The sequence below is a fragment of the Drosophila novamexicana genome, unplaced genomic scaffold, assembly GCF_003285875.2.
Source record: "Drosophila novamexicana strain 15010-1031.04,08,12 unplaced genomic scaffold, DnovRS2.1 tig00000462-arrow-pilon, whole genome shotgun sequence".
NCBI lineage: Eukaryota > Metazoa > Arthropoda > Insecta > Diptera > Drosophilidae > Drosophila > Drosophila novamexicana.
In genome coordinates, this window is record NW_020824806.1 from 856,838 (window position 1) to 879,522 (window position 22,685).

Consider the following 22,685-nt stretch of genomic DNA (forward strand, 5'->3'; position numbering starts at 1 on the left):
TTGCGAACATTAATCGATTTATGTATATATCGATAACATTGGCAGCTTATCGCGCTAGGCTAGGAAATTTAAAAGGCAGTTAATTGTTTTTTCTTTCTTTTTTTTTTAATTAAGTGATATTTCAAATGTCTGGAACGACAGTCTCAGTAGATTTTTGGACGTTGTTCCGGACAATGTTGTGCGTACGTTTCATGTGCGAGTTGAGACCTACAAATTGTGAGAATCTGGCCTCACAAAGTTTACAGACAAATTTCTTAATTTCCGAATGTATTTGTCGATGCCTGATGAGCGAATGGCAACTGGTGAATCCCTTGCCGCATGTTGTGCAAATCTTATCTCGTATATTTAAATGGCTCTTGATGTGGTCCGACAAATCAACCTTCTTTAGAAAGTCCTTCGGACACATGGTACACTTAAATGCCCTGATCTTGGTGTGTATGGCAGTGACATGTAGCTTTAATTGAGATCGCAATCGAAAGGCCTTGCCGCATTGCTCACAAAGAATATTATTACCGGTATGGGTGCGTATGTGCAGGCGAAGATCTGAGTTAACCGCGAAAGTTCTGTCGCAATAATTACACTTGTGCGTCTTTCCAATATGAAAACGTTGCATATGCGTAGATAGCTCAGCGCGTCCCACAAAACGACGCTCACATGATGAGCACTTGAAGGGCAACTCTCCGATGTTATGCACCTTGCACATGTGCGCTTGCAGCACATGATCTGAGGACGTCTCCTGCTGGCACAATTCGCAAATTAGCTTTTGCTTGAACATTTTGGGTGGCAAAAAGGCACAGGCTTTCAAATAAAACTGCTCCGACTCATTGGACGTTTTAATTGCATGCTTTGTACTCTTATAGTACCACTGGCGCAGGCACTGTATGGCGAGGTAAATGTCATCACAGTTGATGCCGCCACCATGTGGCACCACGGTTTCAGCTGCCATCGTTTCATAGGCTTGCTTCCGAGCCGTAATGCTTGAGAAATCCTTGTGTTTGTTATCGTAGAGCTGGGGAAAGTTCGCATACAGGTGTATAAAGTCTGTCGTGAATTGATTGCGCTTGGAAAAATTTAACTGCAAGGCAAAGGTGTCTTCAAAAACTATTTAAACGCATTATGATTTTTAAATGGTACCTCAATTATTGAACTTTTAAAGGCATGCATTTGATCTTGACATGCTTTCAGGAAGGCACAGCTGGTGTAGTGATTGAAGGCCACGGAGCTTGGTTTTTGGCTGCCGTTCAAAACACGCTTCTTAACTATATTGTACTGAATGTGCAACTTGTTAATGGCTGCCTTTAGAGAATGCTCTGAGAACATGACCGATACTTTGGAGTCTAGCTCCGTTATGAGCTGTTGATATGCAGCTTTACATGCAGTTGGATCTTTATAGTTGCTATAGCCGGGATTCCAAAGGCAGGGCTGACTCTTATAGGACTCTATAAAGATAAGAGTGCGCGGATCTCGTCGAAAAAATGATGGATTGAACTGAAATATAAAGAACTTTAGTAAATATATTTTCTATTCAAAGACTTGTGTGTTTACCTTGTATGTAGGCGAATACGATATGGGTCTCTGTTCCGCGTCATCTTCCAATTGAGCCCTAAATTCACTCGCCGTTTCAACTGTGTCATTTTCGCTCAAGCTGGTCTCAGACATCGATGAAGAGGGTCTGGACATATCCGCCTCTGCAAGGGTATTGTATTCGCTGTCTACTTCAGGCTCTTCAATGGGTGCGGTCATGGCGTTTTCCTCAATACAGTCTTTATCCACAGCAATTTGATCTATTTCCAAACAAATTGAGTTGTCCTCAGGCTTCAAGCCGTGAGTATTCCGAAAGTGCAACACGAATTCCTGCCATTTGTCGATTTTCATGTCTATTGTACAATATGAGCAACGCATTAGAAAGCTTTCGAATTCGCCAACTCTGCTCATAATAAAGCCGCAAGTTTCCATTTTAGTTTGCAATATTTGTTTGGCATTTAATTAAAATTATAAACAATGCAACACACAATGGCTTGAAATCAGCTGGCTTGCAGGGCTGCCAGCTAGTTTTTCACGTCAAATAGGTACAAATACGCAGCAGCTGGCAACTCTGCTACAAGTCTACAGTAGTATTTGTTTACATGTCAGGCGACCGTACGGGAGCTGGGTCTTGTAATGTTCAAGCAAAACAAATTGCAATGGAGGAGCACAAAAGTCGCCTTACATACACGTTCTATATGCTAACATTATTCCTGTGCGGCGCACTGCTCTTTCTAATAGGCTTCTTTCCGGCTTCATACTCCGTTGCAGAACAGGAAAAGACCGTGCCCATTGACCGGCCGACAACACTACACGGTGAAAAGTAAGTTGATTATCAGTAGTTATGTATGCTAAAATTTAGTTGCCACATGTACTCACACCAACAACTGTTTGCAGACTGAAGCCACCGCCGGCCAACTATGACTCTTTTATACTCTTTCTGATCGATGCGTTGCGAGAGGACTTTCCCACAGAGTCCACAATGCCGGCGGTCCATGAGCGGGCTTGTCTCAAGCTGAGTCTCCACGTGGACATACCGACTGTGACAATGCCACGGCTGAAGAGTATTACCACCGGCACATTGTCCAATTTCATAGACATTGCGCTCAATGTGGGCCACACAGAGCAGGTGGAGGATTCGCTGCTGCATCGCCTGAAGCAGCGCAAAGCTGTTGTTTCTTTTGCCGGTGATCACACCTGGGTTCATCTCTTTCCCAGTGAATTCACACGTCAGGCGGCTAACAATGATTCGTTTTACGTAAATGATTTCAATGAGGGCGACCACAATGTGACCAGTGTCCTAGCGCAGGAGCTGGAGAAAAGCGATTGGAAGCTTTTGATATTGCATTATTTGGGCTTGGATCACATAGGTCATGTTGAGGGCAATGCCAGTCCCAGAATTAAAACCAAACTAAAAGAAATGGACGACGCTGTCAAAAAGATATTAGATCATAAGGCAAGTAATTTATGCCAAATATGTGCTAAGCCTACAGATAATCTAATCTCAAATTGTATCCACAGAATATGGCCAACTATTTACTAATGCTGACCGGGGATCATGGCATGGCCGATGGCGGTGGCCACGGCGGCAACACGCCCGCTGAAATTACGGTGCCACTATATTTGTATAGCAAGAACTGCAGCAAGTATGCGTAAGTAAACAGCTTCTTCTTATAGTTTGACATTTGCTATAACCATATTTCTTAGGCCAAGCACAAAGCGCTACAATCAAATTGATTTGACGCCCACGCTAGCGCTGCTGCTGTCGATTGAGATACCGACGATGTCCATTGGCTGTATCATACCGGAGATGCTGCAGACATTAACGCTGGAGCAACAAATGTATGCCTACTTCTACAATGCACATCATCTGCTTAACAAGGCTCGAGTCAAATTCGGGCATGAGAACGTCCGGAGTAGTGGTAGGGCATAGACGTATGAACCATGCTATCCAGCAACTAATTATGTTTACTCCTAGACTACTATCATTGGTATCAGAACGCCACGTTGCTGCACAAGCAACTGCTGCAGCCACTGCGTATCGGGGACGGCAGCGGCGCCAGCAAAGTGCATTACCAGAATGCCAAGCTTAACTATTTGCGCGTCGCCCGTGAGATTTCCGGCCAGCTGTCCGAATCACTGGTGAAATTCGATTACGGATTTATTGCCGTGGGACTGGCGCTAACAACAGCGGTACGTGTCGACAATTATTTTGTATTGTATATTTTATTAAGGACGTACTTTTCTGTACTTTCCTTCACAGAGCTCCTTGCACCTTATATTGAGCGTATTATTTCTGGACATTGCTGCAGAGCAACTACATTTGCATAGGCTGAATGTGGCTCAGCTGCTGTTCTCTCTGGTCATCGGAATTCTACTGAATGTAGTCGCTCATTTGGTGGATCTAGTGCTGACCAGCTCCATGCTATACGGTCTACTCTTACTGCTGCCCATAATTGCTTCCGTTTATTTAACCATTGATGTGGTCCAAGCATTGCTCAAGATCGCCCTTCCACCTCTTTACTCGCGACGCTTGAAGCTATCTATACCCTTGCCATTGCCACTTCTGGTGTGCTTTGCTATACGCATCTCGACGTTGGGCTCCTCGTCATTCATTGAATTCGAATACAAGACCTGGTATTACTTGGGCAGCACGCTGCTGCTGCTGACCACACTCAGGACGCTGCGTCGTCGCATTACCAAAGCGAATGTGGAGCTGGATGGACGGCATCTGCACAAGATTGCCTCGGCTTGCATCTGGCAGCAACGCAAGATCTTCGTGGTGCTGATACTGCTCACACTCATGCGTTATCTGCATAGACTGTCGGCCATTAAGAGCACGCTGATGATATTCTCCTTATTTCTATTTTGGGCACGCCTGCGCAAATTCACCGATACAACACAGACCGTATTTAAGGGCCTTGCCTTTCTGCTAGTCTACTGTTTCCGTGGCCTGAACGGTCAGGTGCACTTCTTTGAGGTACCCGAGAATGTGGCGTAAGTTTCGGATATTCTATATACTTTAATCTATCAATAATCTAATGCTAATGTATACTCTCCTGCAGCGCTCGCTGTATGGTACCCGTGCTGGTACTCTTCTGGTGTTGCCTGGCGCTGGTCTTTGTCCTGGGCTACCGCACGGCACTGCCGCAACAGAAAAGCGGTCTCAGTTTGCTGGACGAGCAGCCGCAGAGTAATCTGCTGAAGCTGCTGCAAACAAATATGACATGTTCGCTGATGCTGGTGGCGCTGCTATACAAGGTGCAGAATATTGTGCTGTTGCCCACGATGCTCATCACGCTGGACGAAACGTACAAGCTGTGCGATGCGTATGGCACCACCGCGCGCAAGTTCTCGGTGCGCATGGTGCATGTCTACAAGATAATCATGACCATATTTGTGGCCAGAATGTTTTACTTTTATCAGGGCAACTCGAACAGTCTGTCGACAATTGACCTGAATCCCGGCTATATTGGCCAGACTAGCTATAATCCCATCATTGTTGGGCTCTTCGTAACGCTGAACACCTACAGCGCCGAAATACATTCCTTTCTATATCTGATTGTGCACACCCTGCGCACGGATCTGCGCAGCGTTGGCATCATCCAGCTGCAGCCGCCATATGCGAAGGCAGCCGATTCGCTGGTGGTGCCGCTGTATGCGGCTCTGGTATTGCTGCCGGTGGCCATTTACCTGTGCCTGATGTTGGTCTTTCGCTATCATCTATTTATCTACTCCGTCTTTTCACCCAAAGTGCTCTACGACTGTTATACTGTATTGGTATTCTATTTGGTATTCCTATCAACGAGTTTGTACTTTAAATTGTTTAAACATGACGCTTAATTATTAAATATTTTAAAAGCTTTAAAACTTTAAAACCTAAACTCTAATTGCTCTCCACACGAAGCGCATAGTGTATGTCATCGGCGCTAACGTTGAGCAGAATCTTCTGGTAAAGATCATGGCGCGAGTGCTCGGAGATGATGAGACGCTCGGCGCCCAGTTTGGAGCATAGATGTAGAGCGCGTCCCGGCGCTGGCAGCGCCACGCCGATAAATGCAGCAATTGTCTCGATCTGCGTGTAAACGCCCATAAACGTTGTCTCCTCGACGCCGGTGCGTGTCACCTCCGCTGCAACGGCTTGCAGAAATATCTGCTCCAGTCGCGAACAGTTCTTGATAGCCTGCACCTTTGCACTGGCGATCATCTCGGCCAGCGCCTGCTGCACATGCAGCATAGTCACACACTTGGCTGCACCTCCTGGCTGAGACTCGACGCTGTCGGCAATTTCCGTCGCACGACGACAAATGTCGAGGGCACGACGAGCATCTCCAGAGACGGCGGCTACTTTACGGGCCACCAGCTGCACAGCCTCGCCCTTGAATGCCTCGGAGCCGGCCAGACGCGCGGTGACAATTTCCTGCAGTTGCTTATGTGTGTAAGGCTGGAAAGTGAGACGCGTGAGTCCCAGACGTGACGTTACCTTGCCTGAAAGAATATGCAGGGATTAGCTACTGGCTGCAGATATGCAGGAATTTGCTTTAATGCCTACCCATCAGCACACGCTCGGGCAGATCCATTGTGTTGGCTATGGTGACCACCACGAGCCTGGCCGCCGATTTTGTCGGCCAGTCGAGCAGATTATAAACGACATCCTGACGTCGATTGCACAGTATGTCCAACTCGTCCACCAGCAGCACCGTGGTCACGCGACGCGGGGCCGCCGTTGTAAAACGCTTCTCGAGCAGCGAGTGTGCATGCTCCCAGGATACGGTTTTGCCCGTCAGCTGCTTGTAGATCTGCACGTAGGCCTGACGCGGCTCGGTCAGGCGCATGCCGTTAATCTCCAAAAAGTCAAAAGAAGGCAACTTATCCTGGGCAACCAGGCGCTGGAGCCTGCGAATGACGCCAGTGACCGTCGCCGTTTTCCCGGTGCCCGGCACGCCCGAAACGTACATACAACCACCGCACTGATCCTGAATTTTGCCTTCCAGAAAGCTGTAGATATTGTCAAACTCCTTTTCGCGACAGGGCAAGCTCTTGGGCACCACCGAGACATGCAGCTGTTCGCGAGCCAGCTGCAGCTGCGACTTGTGTCGCTCGTCCACGAGCTGATGACGCTGCTCCAGGCTGGGACTCAGCTCGCCGGCTCGTATCTTCTTCAGCTTCTGCGATGGCGTCAGTGGAGCACTCTCCTTGAGTTTTGTAGCTGACGGTTGCTTTGCGGTGCCCGTGGTGCTCATGCGCCGCGGGCGCGTCGGTGTCTTTTGGCTTGACATTTTGGGCACGTAATCCGCATCGGCCGCCTCATCCGTTAGCTTGGGGCGACTTCTCTTGGGTGTGGAGATGATCTCGTTGTCTTTAAATATGCGCTGCTCCACAATATTGGACAGCTGAATGCTGCGTCTGGGCGTGCCCTCGGCTGTAAATAAAAGAGGATTAATAAATGCCCATGCCCCGATTGATAAGTTACCTACCCAAGCGTGTGGTGGCAGACTTGAGAATGCTTTTGCGGCGCGTAGAGGGTGTCAGTTCTGTGCCCGCAGACTCGAGCAGCTCCTTGGACTTCTTCGTGGGCGTATGATAGATATCGCCACTGCTGACGCCCAAACGCTTGCGTCGCTGTTTGCTGCTTGGCGTGTCGCTGATGTAGTCAGCGGCCACTACCAAGGGATCAGCAATTATATTATCGTCCAACGATTCGAGACGCACCGATTTCCGGCGCTCGGAGATGCGCAACTTAATCTTCATGTCATTTGAGGGCGTCTTGGGATCTGGCGTCTGCTGCACAATCGAATAGTTCAAGCAATCCGAATCAGCCGTGCTGTCGGCGCCCTTGTCCAGACTTAAGTTCAGATTGCGACGGGCGGCTGAAGCGCGCGACTTTGGTGTTGCAACTTTGGGATTCTTTTCGGTCAATGGTGAGGCCGTTAGATAGTTGGCATTGATCTCGGGCTCGACACCGTCGGCTGAAGCCACTGCGCTCAGGCTCTTCTTTTTCTCGGATAGGCGTACCACGCTGCGGCCACCCACAATTTTGATGGGCGACACCTTGTTCTCGCAATTGAAATAGTTGACATCAACGAACTCCACTGGAGCTGCACTGTCTGCAGCTGTGGAGACGCGTCTGCGCGAGATGGATTTGCGCGCAGAGCCCGCACTGGCATCTCGGGTGGAGCGTCTCTTGCGTGCCGAATCCGTTCCATCGAGCTGAATCTCGAGGGGAATAAGGCGATACGCGTTTCTTACCTTTAAGAATTTGTAGCGCGATACGAACATTGGACAGTTATTGGGTACTTTGTGCTCTTTAATTATCTGCTGGGCAGTTTGCTGGGAACTGCCTTCCAGCACAAGACACTTGCGAAAAATGGAGCCCAATGCCACGTCGTTGTCGTATAGTCGATGCTCCTCTATAACTTCAATGTCAAAATCTAAGGCCAAGCCGTCCACATCGAAATACTTATGCGGTATGGCCTGCGGGCGTGAGTACCACTGGACTATAGCACGACAGGGTTCCTTGACGGTCATTTCCCGCAGCTCGTAGAGATATAGGATCTTGGCGATGTCACAGCCCTCCACGGTGTCGGGCTCTGCTGCATCCGCGTTGGCCACCAATATGTAGTCGCCCACAGTCAGCGTAAGTGGTCCATACACACACTTCTTGTAAAAGTACACGTTTCTGTGCTCCAAACTCTTGACGGATGCGTCTCGGTTGTGGCTGCCGATCCAAATGACCTGCTGAACAGCGCTATTTGCATTTTCGTTATTAACCATCACGGTATATCGTGTATGTATGTCGTCAAATAAATGTTCTTAGTCAGCTATTGGAGAAATGGGTTGTGTTCTACTTTTGCTCTCTTTTTTTATACAACAATAAAAGCAGCAGTTTGCCGCGCTGCGCACTCGTTTTGGCGCAAAAACAAATTGTACTCGAACGATCATTGATTGTTATCGATACTTTCAAGACAAGGTATCGATGTGTTTGGTGGTGTGTAGTGTATGCAGCCCTGGCTTTGAACTTCTTCAACACTGAATAATTAATGAATCATCCTGAAGGAAGGCTTATGGAAGCACAATTCAAGGATTTGTGGACTTGCGGTTTCTTTTTGTCCAAGGAACCGTACAAGGAATTAGCCATAAGATGTTTTATGTGCGACAGATTGTTTTACATCATTCAAGAATTTCAAAAACACTTGGCGCTCACACATTTAGACAAAGAAGAAGAAGAAATAAATAAGCCGGTCTCAATAAAAATAAGTCCGTTGAATAACGATCCGTATTTGGGGCTCTGCGAAGTTGAGGTAAATAAATAGAATTAAAGTATTGACTAAATGTTCAATATAGTAATCCCCCAAAATTATAGAATGCAGAACAGCCAGCTGAAGTTGTTAGTAAAATAAATACTTGTGACAGGTTAGAGGATGAAGAGATTTTCTACGAGAATTATTTTGCTGAAAAACTAGAATACCCCATTACCGAATCAATTGTTGAGTCTGTCCAAAAAGCAACTACTCCAGCCACAGAGAATATTATTTGTGAACAGCCCAAGAAACAGGGGCAATGCAAGAAATTCAAAAAGCGCGCCTCCAAGACCAAGAAGGATGACTTTGTGTGTGAGAAATGTGGACTCATATTTAAGGAGCGCTTTCGGCTACAGGAACATCAACGCGTGACACACGAAAAGCTGCGACGTTTCCTATGCAGCAAGTGCCCCAAGACGTATGCTCGCAAGACCCATCTAAATGACCACATGCGTTCCCATTCACAGCAGCGCGACTTTGTCTGTAACGTGTGCGATAAGGCGTTCCGACGCTCCCAGGAACTGACCCGCCACAAGCTGCGTCACCAGCCGGCGAAGAACTACAGCTGCCAGCGATGCGATGCCAAGTTTCGCCAGCATTCGGGCTTGTATTATCATGTCAAGATTAAACATAGCACGCACAAGGTAAAGGCTGGCGCATGTTAGTGGAGCAGCAGCTGGAGGAGAGGCTTGTACATTGGTATATATTGGTATGCGTATGCTTTTATTTATGATTACTGATAATTGAATATAATGTAAGCTTTTTTGGGTACGTATTGAGTACAAGTATCAAGCAATTTGAATCAAACATTTTGCATTGCATGCATAACAATTTTTTGTTTATTTTTTATTTATATAACATTTATTCTGAACGTTTTTTTTATCGCGCTTCTATTTTTATGGCCTGTGATTTTGAGTCCAATTAAATAAATCAACATTGAAGCATAAACGACACGTGAACTACATAAAAGTGTACGCAAATCAAGTCGTAAAAGTTTTTTGGGCTGCTTAAATTAAAATCAATCACAATCCATATATACATACAAAATATAATAATACTAAAAAATGCTTAAAAATTATGAAGTTAATGAAATTAATGAAATCACTGGTCGCTTTCAAGAGAATTGAAAACTTATTGAAGGACTAACTCAAACAGTACGATAACGAATACTTGCTACGAATATTAAGCACATATTTTAGTGTTTGGTTTGGGTTGGGTTGGGTGCGGGATCCGAGGAGCTTGATCCGCTAATTCGCTTGGAAGGTGCGCCAAGTGTTTTGTGTGTGCGGTGTGGGTGAGTAAAACTAACAGAGATATTCATATAAGATGAGTTAATGCTTTTATAGTTGCAGATCTATTCAATATCGTGGAAGCGGAGGATGGCGCGACCGGGTATCTCGGAATTGCACAGCTTCTGTATGACCTCGGCGGCCTGCTCGCACGGGAATACCGAGTACGGTGGCGGCTCGATCTTTTTGTTTGCCACCAACTGCACCAGTTCGGCCAGCTGCTCGGCGGTGCCATTCGATATTGGTATTATTTCCTGCTGGTACTCATTCGATAGCCTGGAGAATTTCGGTAAAAGCTTCTCGGCCACCTCCTCGCTAATCAGCACGACACCGCCCTTGGACAGGCAGTGCATGGAACGATGCAGACTTCTGGAAGTTGTGCCAAAATCAATAACCACATCGACAGCGCCGCCGCACACGTCCTTGGTGCGCTCAATGAGCTGCGGCTCATACAGACACTCGTTCCACTGCACAACGCTGACACTGCAAGCAAGAATTAATATTTAGTTTAGATAGTTGGCGATAAGTACGCGGCGTCTAATGCTCACTTCTTAATCTCTGTAGCTAAACGGAAACCTTCGTCCCGGAGACTGGCCACCGTTATGTCCACATTGTGTGCACCAGTCGATGCAAAATGATAGGATGCAATACGCACCGCCCAAAGAGCCAAGCCACCTGTGCCTACGATTAAGATTTTGCACTTCTTGTTGGGATCCGTGGCGGCGCGCTGATTTAGTATCTCCGTGACAACGGCTTGCGCTTTGAATACAGCATTCATGGCCAGCAGTGCGCCTGTCGGCAGCATCGCTGCCTCCTCCATGGGCAGACTATCCGGGATCGGTACAATGTGCTTTAGATCGGGCACCACCAGCAGCTCTGCATAGCCGGCAGGTGTCTCATCAAACGGATAGACAATGACGCGCTGTCCAATGCGCAGGCCACAGTTGTTTGCCTCTGTGATCTCGGAGCCCAGCGCCTCAATTACGCCGGCCACCTCGAAGCCAGGAAAGAATGAGCCCTCACGTATGCCCTGATGAGCCGGCGATGACATCGACGACATCGATGTGCCCGACGGGCAGTAATCACTCAACTCCGACGAAACTGACGATACGCTGGTTATCGAATTGGAGCGGTCTCTGCGACGATAGCAGGCGCCAGCGCAGACAATCTTGATGCGAGCGCCATGTGCCGGTGTATCCTCAATGGGCACGAAAAAATTAAAAACACAATTCTTTACGCCCGGCCCGGGCGACTCAATTGACACTTGACGGCACAATTTGTTCATGTTGTGCGTGTTGTGATGATGATGTTCGGAATCGGTCGGCGGCAGAGCAGACGTCAAGGAGAGTGCGTCAAGCGACAAAGAAGAGGTATCTGTTGTTCCGCTGAAAAATAAGAAAATCACATTCAATTTAAGCATATATATGTATTAATATGCGTGGATACTTATTTATACTTGTCGGTAGCACAAATTTTATTTGCAAAAAAATATATTCTAGAGATTTAGAGGTCGTACCAAGATCAAGAAGATATTTAGCAAAGAAATCAGTTCAGTATTGTAAGAATTACGAAAAAAAAACGTATTGAATACACAAAACTTGACTTCAAATTTACTATGAAATGTTCAAAAGAGCCTTATGATAAGATAACAAATAATTAATTGTTGAAATTATTTCGCCTAATATCTTAGTACAAGCAAATGTAATGTTTATATCATATTGCTGAGCATTTATTCTTTATACGAGTTCGTACGCGCTTTATCGTTTACATAGCCCGATTTGGAACAAGGTCAATTTGTTTGCCTTTTGCTTTGGAAACGCATTTGTTTTTCATTACACAACAAAAATGCATGGCAGATTTTTAGAGAACCATGAAGTAATATTTGATTGATCCTCAGATCATAATATAAAATGTATTTCTAAACGACTTCTCTTTGTTTCCTTTATAGAATAATCTTGACTTCAATGTCAACCACAATAAAGTTGACTTTAATGTAAAACCTATTTGCTTTCTGGACACGATGTCTCAGGTGTAGACAATGGGGGAGTAGCTTGTGCCTAAAAGGTCAAGTGTACAGGTGTGCTTCTATATAAATATGCAATAGATCTTTATCAATTTATGCAATCAATTCGTTATGTTTTATTTATTGAGCATTTGGCATGACAGTATTTATGAATATTGATCAATTCACTTGACAGATTGATGTAAGTGTGTTTGCGCCCTGGCACGAGTATCCGATAATTACAGGTAGATACTAGATAATTAATATAAATTCAGCGTGTGCTGGATTATTTTGCATTCATCTCATTAAAAAAAAGCACTTGAAAAATTTCTATTTTATTTTTGCACTCATTATGAAAATCGTTTAAAACTTTAGTTTTATGACAGCAATTGAGAAAGTCAATAAAAATCTATATGGGCTTTACCTTATTGAGCTAATCATATTGTGCTGCTGACTGCAAATATCGACCGGCATTTTATTATTTTATTGGCTTTGCTTATTTCTTGTTTGTATTTGTATTTTTTAATTAGCGATAATACACATTCAAAATGTTATTAACTTTGCTTAGGTTCTTCAAACACTTTTTCACTGTCTTTACACAGAGTTTCACAGATTTTTCTTCTTTATTTTTTATTGAATTGTAGTAGCTCTTTCCAGCACTGGACTTGTCGAGCGCAATTCCAAAGAACAACTGAAATTTTCCTGAGACGATGCGCGCTCTAAAAAGCAAAATAAACCGGCAGCAGCGCCGACGTCGGCGTCAACAGAGGTGGAATGAGTTGAAAAACCAAAAGCTGCACATACACACACATACACACGGATAGATACAAAATACAGGCACGCAATGCATGCACTGAGCGCGTGTACTGAGATACACATACAAACTAAATTTGTTCTAGATGCTTGGATACATCAAATTGCTAATTTTAATGGAATACGCCAAAACAAGCGCAAACCTTAGAAAATATTATTCAAGGTAAATATCAGCCGCCTTCTTTTTCGTTGGGTTTTCACTACATTAAAAAAATATCTGCTTTGATTTGAACACAATAATTTTTGTCAGTGTTGTCAGCCAGTGTTGTTGTTTATCTTTTGTTTATATTCATTTGTATGTGTGCACATATGTCCGTTAATCGAATTAAAAATTCTGAACAAAACAAATACGAAGCGGTTCGTAAACATAATCAAAGTAAAAAACAAAAACAAACTGTATACTATATTCTATTTACTATAAGTATATGTACATATGTATATACACGTATTAATCGGGGTAAACGGTAGATTTATGGCCAAAACAAATATAAACAGAACTGCGACGCGTGGTGGTGTTGTCAACCGGCCCTCAACTCTATTCTCGAAATTTTCTATATTCCTGAAAATATGTTAATGAATTAAGAAAAACATCTTAAGGAAAAAGACTGAATTAGTCACCTTCCAAGTCGCTGCGTGTGGCATTACGTAGTAAGAAAGCTATTGAGATAGTACACTACTCATTGATTATTTTTATTTACAATTAAAGAATTGTTATTTATTGTTTGTTTCAACTCAAAACAAATAAACAACTTTGTACATACACAATCGAATCGATTATATACGCACACAAACTAACACATGTACATATCCACACTTATCTAAGTGTGTGCGCTTTTTGTTTGCTAAAGCGAGCAAGCGAGATGTTTGAATGGAAATGAGGGTCAACACCAGTACTACCACAACAACAACAACAACAACAATAAGCACAACAACAGCCAACAAACATGTGAGTGCTGCGTGATTATCACGCACTCATCGCGTGCAAAATACATGAGCCGGCAAACTGCTCGCTCTCACACACTTTGTCGCTCTCGCTCTCTCTCTCTCTTACCCTCTCTTTCTCTTTTTCCATCTTCTTCTTTCTTTCTCACTCTCTGCAGCTCTTGTTTTGGTTCTCAATCCCACCCTCAACTCCGCTTGGCTGTGAAAAAGCGCATTGGCTGTTGGCCGCAAGCTACACAAGTTATGGAATTGGTGTGTTAAAAACAGAATGCGGAGATGGAAAACGCAATGCACATATATACATAAAAACAAACAGACACATACACATACATACGCACATCTTTTGTGCGTAAAGCTGTCTTTGTTCTTTGTTGCTAAACATGAATTTACGCCTTAATATCTTTGCATCCTGATAATAAAAATTTCAGAAATCACTTTGCAGCCTGGTGAAAATGCGATGAGGTCAGTTTTTGACTGTGAACATTTCGCAACACTTAAAATGTAAACATCTTGAGTTATACGACAGGCACACTTTGAGAACGTAAATATACATACATATGTATATGCATATATGTATGTATATGTGTAAATACATACGCAGTGCTTTACGACTTCAGATCGAAAAAAGCGAAAGTCCCATAAAATTGGACAATGTAAACCTTGCGACACACGAATTTATTGCGCACAGATATTAACATTAATTAAAGTCAATTTATGTTATCAATTAAACTCTCATGTTCAATAAAAGAAATAATGCCAATGGCACAGAAGATGGGTCAATTGTTTGTGAGATCAGCTCATGAAGGCTCGTCAAATGCTAAATAATTGATTTATTATTATTTTGAGCCACACTTTAATTGGAAATGGAATTCTCCATTCAATTTGAATAATAGATACATTCGTTTGAATAATGATTGACAATGCATTTGTGGCGCCAAAGTGCCTTAAAAATGTGGCCCAATTGCTTTTAACGGCCTCTCACAGTTGCTCCGGCGGGCAGCTGATTTACATGCCGGGGAAATGTAACAAATTATGCATCAGTGAGACATTCAATTTTATTGTAATCGCTTGCATTTAACCGGACTGAACTGTACACAGGCCGATGCTATTTTTAGGCCCTTTGTGTTATTGGCGATGATCAACACAAAAGACCAGCGTCCACGTTTGCGGCTTGTGATTATGATTTCTGATATGAATTTAATTTACAATCGTCGATTATATACATATATACACACACATATATACTATTAGAATCTGAGTGCGGATTTCTTTTGTTTTCAATTTCAAGACTGGAGCACTTGCGTTGTCGAGTGGAATATCCAGGGACTGATAGGATGCCACGAGCTGCTTTTTTATTTACTATGCACTCGATGGTCATTGGAGGAGTTGTTTATGCATGATAGCATTATACGATTACAATTTAAATATGCTTTATTATGGTATACAAGAATATTATGTATGTATTATGTTGGCTTGAATGTATGTACATACATACATGTATGCATATGTATATGTGAGTGGGTCCACGCAGACGCCCAGTTTTGGCACGCCAGTTACGAATTACGCAGTAAATGTGCCTCAGTAACGCTATTTGCCAATAACATGGAAATATGATACCCAAATCTAGGCAATCCTTGTTTTTGTATGTTTTTTTTTTGCTAACGGTACACCCAAAGATAGAATACGCCTCATCCATATGTCATAAACGAATTGCGTAATTTAACTTAATTAGCAGCTTACCTTATAAAAAATATTATTATCAATCGACACAATTTGTAGTTACTGGAAGGTTCTCCAGTTAATAAATCTTCTTTGTTTTTATCAAAATAGTCAAAAATTGAATGTTAACTATGTCCACGCTCCTGAAGCGCTTTTAAAAATGCAATAATTTTTTGCGCTACTTGTTTTCCTTGCAAATCCTTTTTCACTGTTATAGACAACCGTTGCCGCACGGCATACAACTCAAAGGAGGATACGTTTGACTTTGAAATCTCCTTTGCTGGATACTAACAAAACAGCAATGTAAGTGTAAATATAAGAAACGCGTCTGCGCAGTTTAAGTGCCAAAAGTTTGCATTTAAAATTTAACTGCCAGTGCTCCAACGTATTTCACAGCACAGCTCTTAACAACATTTAGCAACACTGAATATGCCAAGTCATTTAGCTGACTGATATGAATAGCGTGACAAAAAGCTGGCTACTCTAATATAATATATATATTGTTTAGCGCGCCTTTATTTGTTGTGGTTTTTTTTATACTTTCACCGGCAGCAAAATAATCAATAAAAAGGTCAAAAATGAGTGTAAGTACATGATTAAGATATTCTAATGACCATGCGCAAAGCGTCACGATTGATTTTCGCCTGTTTTAAGATATGCCCCTCGACAAATATGTCCGATTCGTATTGCAAATAGTTGACGCACTTTTCCACATACAGCAAAGATTCCTCAAGCATTTCCCTGGGTGAGAGATTCGATTGTAGCGCGATGCGTCGTGTATTCTCGGAAATAGCTGAATGCAGCTCAAAGCAGAGTGTACCCAGCATTCGGACTTCACCTATTTCATAATTTTAGTAAATTTGAGTACATTTTATATGGATCAACTTACAGGGCGCTAGAGTTTCATAGAGTTCAATCAATTCCTTGGCATATTTCAATTTCAGTTGCAGATGCTCATCGGATAGTATCATTAGCTCCTGCTGATCCTTGGCAATCAGCTGCACCTGCAGAATCTTAACCTCGCTCAGGTGATAATGCTGCGTGGGCAACCATTTCTCGTAGTGCTTAAGATATCTGGGAGTAACAGTGAAGAGTTGATCGCTAGCTTAAGGAAGGCAACCTTGACTTACTTGAAACCATTTTCGGCCGTTTTTTCCATGCTTTGAATATCCTGACTGGCGCGCTCCAATATGCCGTCCACGTACTTTCGCTGCACTTGTTTCTGGCACTCGCGACAGCTGAAACCAAAGACAATTTCGATTTAAAGATCTCGTTGGAAAGACGAACCATAAACACAAACCGCCAGCTGCCATGCCAGTCGTCCGCCTTGTTCGGCAACAAGAGGCCGGGACACTTGCGATCCTCGCACTTGAGGGCGCTATAGTTGGTGCCCAGCTCGGTGACGTCCAGGCAGCGCTCGCAGCTGCACTTGAAGAGCTTCGTCTGCATCAGATGCCGCTGGCGATCGGCTGTGCCCCAGACGGCGTCCGAGTAACAAATGCTCAAATGCGAGTTCTTTTTGATCTCCTTCGGGGCCCAGAGCATGCAGTGTCCGTGCTTGTTGAAGCTCTTGGCCAGATTGGGCACACACGAGTTTTCCGTAAACGAGGCCGTATAGAATACCGCCACATGTGGCGGATCCGATGTGGGCACCTCGTGTCCATTGATTTGCAGAGCGCCCACGGCACGCATGATCTCCTCCTCGCTGAACTTCTGTGTGCGAAAGAATCTGTGCGGGGAAAATGATTAAGTGGCAATATACTTGACATGATTGCTGGGATGTATGTACTTGGGTATGAACTGTCCAATGCTGGCCAGGTCAGCCTTCCACTGGTTCGAGCCGCGACGTGTTTGCTCCAACGTTTCCAGCTGCTTGAATTTCGCCGCATTTGCCGGATTCGTCTCGCCAATGAGTAGGCATCTCACCGTGCTGACGCAGGTGTACAGCGGATGCGGTCCATTGAACTCCTGCACGTTCACCTTTTGACCCCTCTCCTGTGTCAGCTGGCACTCGGCCCTGTGCTCGTCCAGAGCGTGGCACTCCGGCCCACAAAGCGGCCAGCCGCACTTGTCGCAGGTGATGTGATCGTTCGGCTCGATGCAGTTCAGGCAGCCCATGCAAACCGGCGCCGAGATTTGGGACGGGCCGCGCACCAGCGGCGCCTCCTTTATGACAATCTCATACGGTTTGATGTTACGTGTGGCTACCAAATGGCGACCCAGCAGCTCGTTTTGCGCTATCTGCAACAGTTCAGTTTTTGAGGTTAGAATTTGAAGGCAGCTTCCAATTGAATCATCTAAAGTTAATTGGAACCTTAAATGGATAGCACTGGGATTTGTGCGCCTTCCAGTCCTGCTTCTGATGCTGCACCGAGCAGTATGAGACCTGGTTGCAGTTGGAGCATTTGTTTTTTGTTGCAGTCTCGCACACCTGACACGGATTCATTCTTTTTTGCAATTGTTCTCTGGGAAATGCCGCCACTCAAATTATAGATTTTCAATTAGAGAATTTCGACACAATGCATGTGCATGCACACACGTTTCCGTTTCACTGCCTCAGACCAGAGCAGCGCCGAGATGTGGGACAAGAGAGATGGGCATATAGAGAGCATATAGAGAGCCCGTACGGGGGGCTCTATAAATAGACCACACACAATTAACGTGGGGTGGACCAGTGCTGAGCACGATTCTTTTCTAGTTGGCATCCCATTTGCTCCGAACTAACAGCTGATGGGATGCCAACAGAACAGATCCTAAACTGGAAATTCACAAATGGCGTACAGTTCTTGAATCGTTTAATTAGTTTTGGTTTTGTTTTTTGTGTTTCGTTACTTAAGTTCATTTATTTTCTGTGTTTGCGCCTTTGGAGGCAACATTATGTACAATTTGTGTGTCTGGAGGTAGTTAAGGAAGGGAGTGGGTTGGGCGTGGTGATTGGGTGTAAATGTGTAACACAAAGCGTAACACTCGCTTTTTGCTTTTTTGATAACTTTCATTCATCTTTCTCGGGGGTGGTATCTACAACAACAACTCGTATCTGACGAGGGCTAACGTTGTGTGTGTATAATATTTGTTAGCAATCCATACGTTTCAATTTATAAATACAATTTTTACATAGTTTATATATATATATATATAGCCTCCACCCCATTAAACAGTGAGGTATTTAACTATTTCTAATGCCTAAACTTTGCTTTTGGCCTAAACATCGGCAGCGATTGACACTCATAAAATGCTTCAGTTTTCCGTTTCGCACCGGCTGTCGATCATATATCAGTCTCCTCATTGGCTCCATTTGCCTCGCGCAGCATCACAAATTTCTGCAGCTTAACATTCTCTTTGTTGTTATGATTGCGCAGCTTGTTTCTCTCGCGCTTCTTATCCCGCGCCCCATTAACCTGGAAATTATCACTTTGGAATGGTATTGTGTATTCTGTTTGAAATGCAGTTCCTGTCTCCAGCGTCGCCGTCGCCGTCGCTGTCGCTCTTTGTTCCCTGTCTCGAATATCGTGGTCAGCCTCAGTTTTAATCAATGCTCCAGAGGCAGCATCCGCTTGCGGATTATAGAGACCTTAACGGTTAAACAATTCTTTAATATTGCTTATAAATTTGATTGCTGCCCATATTTACCTCTCGCACCAAACATCTCGGAGTGCTGTTTGAGGGCGTTGCGATTTCGGCCACGCTTACGCATATTCATACGCAAAGCTGCGACCTTAATGCTTCTGGCATTCGAACGGCCACGCCTTGAGCTAATATTGTTGGTACTGGTTGTGTTGCCATTTGACATCGTATCTGTATATGCTGCTTCGGGCTTTGTGGGCGGCAGATCCTGCTCAGCTGGCCGCATTTCTGGTCCTGGCGATGATGATGGCGTTGGACTTTCGTTGTGGGCTCTGCCCAAATTGCTTTCCGTGTCCGATTGATTGTATTGGTAGATGTCAGTGGAAATATCCAGATCTTCATCCTCATCCTCGTCATCGTCCTGATCGATTATTTCAATCTCATCGGCCTCATCATCGGACAACGCACTTCTCAGCATTATTTCGGGTCCGCCGCCATAAATGCCGCGTAGAAATCGCCAGAGGGGCGCATTGAGCTGTGCATAGTCAGAGCCAGCGCGCACACAGCTGATGGCCGACCCGTTCAGCAAATTGGTGTCGGCAATGCCCTCATTGTTAATGGGTCCCGGCTCCTTGTGGGTTATACCGCGCAGAAACTGCTGCCACGCGCGCAGCCAAGGCATGGCGATCGCATAGATGGCAGTCGCATCCAGTTCGCTCTGCTGCACATTGTATTTGGTAAAGACGGCCAGTTCGTATTGCTGGCGGCGATACAGCACATCGGCGGCACGCTTGCATATATCGCACTCGAACATAATGTTAACGGCCGGACCGCCGCCAAAACGGTTGTAGAGAAAGTCCCACAGTGGCTGCGGAATGGGCACGGCAATTTGACTAATTAACGATGCTTTGGAATGTAGAATACCACCGTGTGGGCACAGCATATCCTGATTGTTTATCGGACCCGGCTCCGAGAACGTGGCCAGCCGTGATAGCCACTCGCGTGTCACATAGAATTGTATATCGCCTTCGTATAACGGATTCGAGGTGGACAAATTGATAGCCTCCTCGCGCACCATTTTCATTTGGGGATTGTGTTTTTGGTAGAATAGCACATACGCCTGACAGTTCTGTACTACATCGGGCGTAACCTCCATCACGAGCTGGTCATCAAATTCGTACCAGCGTCCATTGAGCGCGTTGCGCGCATAGCACGTATAGTGGCCGCCTCCGACGGTGCCATGGTGACAAATGACCGAGCATAGATTGTACGTGGGCACCAGCGATGTGCAATCCTTGTGCAGATACGGCCGCATATCGAAGCCCTCGAGCGGAAAGTACACATGCGAGGATATCTTTGAGCTGTAGGAGAGATCGTGCCTGAAACGCTTCAGATGGATGCACAACACCTCCGGCAAGTTGAGCACACGCGAATACTTGATGCCCGTACGCAACTTGTTGCAGCGTTCGCAGCTGCAACCGAAAATACACAGGGATTACGTATTTGCTTTATATGATAATCAATTCGCCCCGTTTACCTGTACATGTTGTCGCCTTTGAGCTCATCCGCGCTGAAAAAACTGGCCATGCAATCGTAGAGCGTTACAGATGGACCGAATATCCATGAGCGCACCATATTCCACATCCAGGCAAGCCAGCCCTCGTTGCTGCGCGCCGATGCCAGGTCGGCTGCATTAAGACTCTGTACGCTCAGGCTGTGTGTCTGGTGCAGCACATTTAGAAAGTCACGGGTCGGTATGGGCAACGATAGATCCTGGAATGTTTCTTCGCGTGTAGAGATCCGATCACAAGTCAGGCACTGCACAGATGATAGCAGTTTGCCGTCGAATACATCGCTGATGATTGAATGTGCCGCCTCCACTGGCTTCGATTCTTGAACTGTCTTCGGGCTTTGCTGTTGCGTTGTGGATGTATCTGATATGGGATTGCTGCTGCTGTTCCGATGCGGCGCTATGTAGTACTCTGTCTTCATTATAACTTCTGAGGAGCGCTCCGAGATGCTACTCTCACAGGTATCGTACTCGCTTTCTGATGCGCTGGGCGTATGACATGCCTTTGGCACCTCATCGCAATTCTCATCATCAGTTTCGCTCGCCTGCTGCTGCTGTTGGCTTTGTGGTAGCTGCGGCTGTGGCGGCTCCGTTAGCTCCTCGTGCAGCTGATCCATAAAGCAGCGTAGGAATTCTTGCGTGTCATGTTGCTGATAGCCACGAAACATTGGATGTACTGACCGTATGCCATACAAAATACCACGCGGCGCCAGAAAATCTGCAATAATTGAATATTCAATTGAGAAGCATTTCAAACGAGATGCATATACTAATTACCCTTTGGATCGTCGACATCCAGCCACATTTCCTGCATCAGGCGTTGATAGCTTTTAGCTAAACCAGCCGGCTTGGAGCGCGGCGTGCTTGCAATATGCTCCACAAGATCGCTGCAGTTGATAAAGTAATGCGTCACCGGAGATAAATTACTGAGCGCCTGCAGAGCCGAATTCATGTAACACGTATTCGCAATATTCTGCAGGCCGACAAGGCCAGTGCCCGAGCCCGTGGCTTCATCATCGAAGTCATCGCGCTTGGCTAACGAATTAAGCGAGCAGCTAAAGAGTTTTCCTTTATCCTGGTATCGCATGTTACGCATCGACAGGCTGTTTATCGTCTATATCAATAAGAGTGCAGGGTATTGGTAAAATTGAAAAGTCATGTAACAGAGTTTGATTCTGCTGGCTCACCTTTTGACCCAGGTCCAATTCGGTGCAGTGCTTACTTTCTATGTATGAGCATTTTTGTGGATTGTTGAAACTCAAACTCATTATATGGTTCGCTTTCGAATGATTATTATTACAACTTTAATTGAGAATTTTGATAAGAGTTCGTTTTTTTTTTTTATTTTTGTGGTGCTTTGAACGCTACGCTAGCGAATGTAACTACTGCATTGACCAGGCGTTGTACTGGAAGACCGAAGCTTCCAGAACATGCAAGTTGACCAATGGTTGTATCCACGAATTTTAAAGGACAAAAATCTACCACTTTCGCTATAAAAATAAAAAAAAATTGTTTTTATGCCTTCAGACAGTTCGCTCGAATATAGAGATGGCCGATACTTACGCACTTGTTACTTTGTCACGAGTACATATAGCACAGCAGCGAATCGAGTGTGGGTCAAAACTGCCATATTGCTATTGTGACCTTTTAAAAAAAATTCAATCAACCAATTATTTGCTCTATAAAACATGTTCTAGTGTCGGATTGCCTGTGTTAGGCTTTGCACGGGTCTCAGTGGAGGCCAGTCGATCAGTTCGGTAGATCCGATAAGATAGTCGATATTTTGCTGTTCTTGGCTTAGTAGAAGAGCATTACAAATAAGTAGCGTTCCATATCTATTCCAATTGAATGTACAACTTATAAGGTTTAGAAATCGATTTAACTAAATTCGCTTCTGTTATAGTTAGATTTTGCCGTTGATATCGATTGAGCTTTATCCAGTGATCTGCTAAATTCAAATT

General features: G+C 44.7%; 6 protein-coding genes across 7 annotated transcripts; 1 reads left to right on the forward strand and 5 right to left on the reverse strand.

The window, feature by feature from the left end:
* Positions 1-121: 121 nt before the first annotated feature.
* Positions 122-1,988, reverse strand: LOC115760672 (zinc finger protein 484). Its single transcript, XM_030702138.1, has 3 exons — positions 1,546-1,988; positions 1,135-1,488; positions 122-1,075 (listed from the first exon to the last, which is right to left on the reverse strand). Exons 1-3 carry the CDS (start codon positions 1,954-1,956, stop codon positions 122-124), a joined length of 1,719 nt encoding a protein of 572 aa, XP_030557998.1. The 5' UTR covers positions 1,957-1,988.
* A 134-nt stretch (positions 1,989-2,122) lies between these two features.
* On the forward strand, positions 2,123-5,392 carry LOC115760760 (GPI ethanolamine phosphate transferase 2). The gene is made up of 7 exons (XM_030702241.1): positions 2,123-2,347; positions 2,422-2,980; positions 3,046-3,176; positions 3,232-3,446; positions 3,503-3,717; positions 3,788-4,521; positions 4,590-5,392. The coding sequence occupies exons 1-7, from the start codon at positions 2,127-2,129 to the stop codon at positions 5,365-5,367; spliced, it is 2,853 nt and encodes a 950-aa protein (XP_030558101.1). The 5' UTR covers positions 2,123-2,126; the 3' UTR covers positions 5,368-5,392.
* Positions 5,393-5,401: 9 nt separating this feature from the next.
* LOC115760761 (origin recognition complex subunit 1) lies at positions 5,402-8,314 on the reverse strand. Its single transcript, XM_030702242.1, has 3 exons — positions 7,002-8,314; positions 6,077-6,946; positions 5,402-6,012 (listed from the first exon to the last, which is right to left on the reverse strand). The coding sequence occupies exons 1-3, from the start codon at positions 8,296-8,298 to the stop codon at positions 5,411-5,413; spliced, it is 2,769 nt and encodes a 922-aa protein (XP_030558102.1). The 5' UTR covers positions 8,299-8,314; the 3' UTR covers positions 5,402-5,410.
* Positions 8,315-9,586: 1,272 nt separating this feature from the next.
* On the reverse strand, positions 9,587-15,794 carry LOC115760857 (synaptic vesicle membrane protein VAT-1 homolog-like). 2 transcript variants are annotated; one of them, XM_030702410.1, is made up of 3 exons: positions 15,612-15,794; positions 10,663-11,499; positions 9,587-10,597 (listed from the first exon to the last, which is right to left on the reverse strand). In XM_030702410.1, the coding sequence occupies exons 2-3, from the start codon at positions 11,397-11,399 to the stop codon at positions 10,180-10,182; spliced, it is 1,155 nt and encodes a 384-aa protein (XP_030558270.1). In that variant the 5' UTR covers positions 11,400-11,499; positions 15,612-15,794; the 3' UTR covers positions 9,587-10,179. The 2 variants fall into 2 exon arrangements, with proteins under 2 accessions (XP_030558270.1, XP_030558269.1); XM_030702409.1 differs by lacking the exon at positions 15,612-15,794 and adding an exon at positions 12,541-12,788.
* A 319-nt stretch (positions 15,795-16,113) lies between these two features.
* Positions 16,114-18,091, reverse strand: LOC115760827 (SET domain-containing protein SmydA-8). Its single transcript, XM_030702351.1, has 6 exons — positions 17,905-18,091; positions 17,380-17,831; positions 16,891-17,319; positions 16,721-16,828; positions 16,480-16,664; positions 16,114-16,428 (listed from the first exon to the last, which is right to left on the reverse strand). Exons 1-6 carry the CDS (start codon positions 18,034-18,036, stop codon positions 16,187-16,189), a joined length of 1,548 nt encoding a protein of 515 aa, XP_030558211.1. The 5' UTR covers positions 18,037-18,091; the 3' UTR covers positions 16,114-16,186.
* A 304-nt stretch (positions 18,092-18,395) lies between these two features.
* Positions 18,396-22,238, reverse strand: LOC115760876 (ubiquitin carboxyl-terminal hydrolase 20). Its single transcript, XM_030702438.1, has 5 exons — positions 21,912-22,238; positions 21,502-21,838; positions 20,692-21,442; positions 19,221-20,626; positions 18,396-19,161 (listed from the first exon to the last, which is right to left on the reverse strand). The coding sequence occupies exons 1-5, from the start codon at positions 21,990-21,992 to the stop codon at positions 18,857-18,859; spliced, it is 2,880 nt and encodes a 959-aa protein (XP_030558298.1). The 5' UTR covers positions 21,993-22,238; the 3' UTR covers positions 18,396-18,856.
* Positions 22,239-22,685: the final 447 nt, after the last annotated feature.

What these genes read in the sequence shown, in the direction of transcription:
- LOC115760672 (XM_030702138.1), bottom strand. Translation starts at nt 1,956, where the DNA reads ATGGAAACTTGCGGCTTTATTATGAGCAGAGTTGGCGAATTCGAAAGC. An exon ending in CGTATTCGCCTACATACAAG is followed by an intron (nt 1,489 to 1,545) that starts GTAAACACACAA and finishes TTTATATTTCAG; the next exon opens with TTCAATCCATCATTTTTTCG. An exon ending in TTAAAAGTTCAATAATTGAG is followed by an intron (nt 1,076 to 1,134) that starts GTACCATTTAAA and finishes TTTGCCTTGCAG; the next exon opens with TTAAATTTTTCCAAGCGCAA.
- LOC115760760 (XM_030702241.1), top strand. Translation starts at nt 2,127, where the DNA reads ATGTCAGGCGACCGTACGGGAGCTGGGTCTTGTAATGTTCAAGCAAAA. An exon ending in ACAACACTACACGGTGAAAA is followed by an intron (nt 2,348 to 2,421) that starts GTAAGTTGATTA and finishes AACTGTTTGCAG; the next exon opens with ACTGAAGCCACCGCCGGCCA. An exon ending in AAAAGATATTAGATCATAAG is followed by an intron (nt 2,981 to 3,045) that starts GCAAGTAATTTA and finishes TTGTATCCACAG; the next exon opens with AATATGGCCAACTATTTACT.
- LOC115760761 (XM_030702242.1), bottom strand. Translation starts at nt 8,298, where the DNA reads ATGGTTAATAACGAAAATGCAAATAGCGCTGTTCAGCAGGTCATTTGG. An exon ending in GTCTGCCACCACACGCTTGG is followed by an intron (nt 6,947 to 7,001) that starts GTAGGTAACTTA and finishes TTTTATTTACAG; the next exon opens with CCGAGGGCACGCCCAGACGC. An exon ending in GCCCGAGCGTGTGCTGATGG is followed by an intron (nt 6,013 to 6,076) that starts GTAGGCATTAAA and finishes ATATTCTTTCAG; the next exon opens with GCAAGGTAACGTCACGTCTG.
- LOC115760857 (XM_030702409.1), bottom strand. Translation starts at nt 12,590, where the DNA reads ATGCCGGTCGATATTTGCAGTCAGCAGCACAATATGATTAGCTCAATA. An exon ending in AATATGATTAGCTCAATAAG is followed by an intron (nt 11,500 to 12,540) that starts GTAAAGCCCATA and finishes CTTATTTTTCAG; the next exon opens with CGGAACAACAGATACCTCTT. An exon ending in TTAGCTACAGAGATTAAGAA is followed by an intron (nt 10,598 to 10,662) that starts GTGAGCATTAGA and finishes TCTTGCTTGCAG; the next exon opens with TGTCAGCGTTGTGCAGTGGA.
- LOC115760827 (XM_030702351.1), bottom strand. Translation starts at nt 18,036, where the DNA reads ATGAATCCGTGTCAGGTGTGCGAGACTGCAACAAAAAACAAATGCTCC. An exon ending in ATTGGACAGTTCATACCCAA is followed by an intron (nt 17,320 to 17,379) that starts GTACATACATCC and finishes TTCCCCGCACAG; the next exon opens with ATTCTTTCGCACACAGAAGT. An exon ending in CTATGAAACTCTAGCGCCCT is followed by an intron (nt 16,429 to 16,479) that starts GTAAGTTGATCC and finishes ATTATGAAATAG; the next exon opens with GTGAAGTCCGAATGCTGGGT.
- LOC115760876 (XM_030702438.1), bottom strand. Translation starts at nt 21,992, where the DNA reads ATGAGTTTGAGTTTCAACAATCCACAAAAATGCTCATACATAGAAAGT. An exon ending in AATTGGACCTGGGTCAAAAG is followed by an intron (nt 21,839 to 21,911) that starts GTGAGCCAGCAG and finishes TTATTGATATAG; the next exon opens with ACGATAAACAGCCTGTCGAT. An exon ending in CGAGATGTTTGGTGCGAGAG is followed by an intron (nt 19,162 to 19,220) that starts GTAAATATGGGC and finishes TTAACCGTTAAG; the next exon opens with GTCTCTATAATCCGCAAGCG.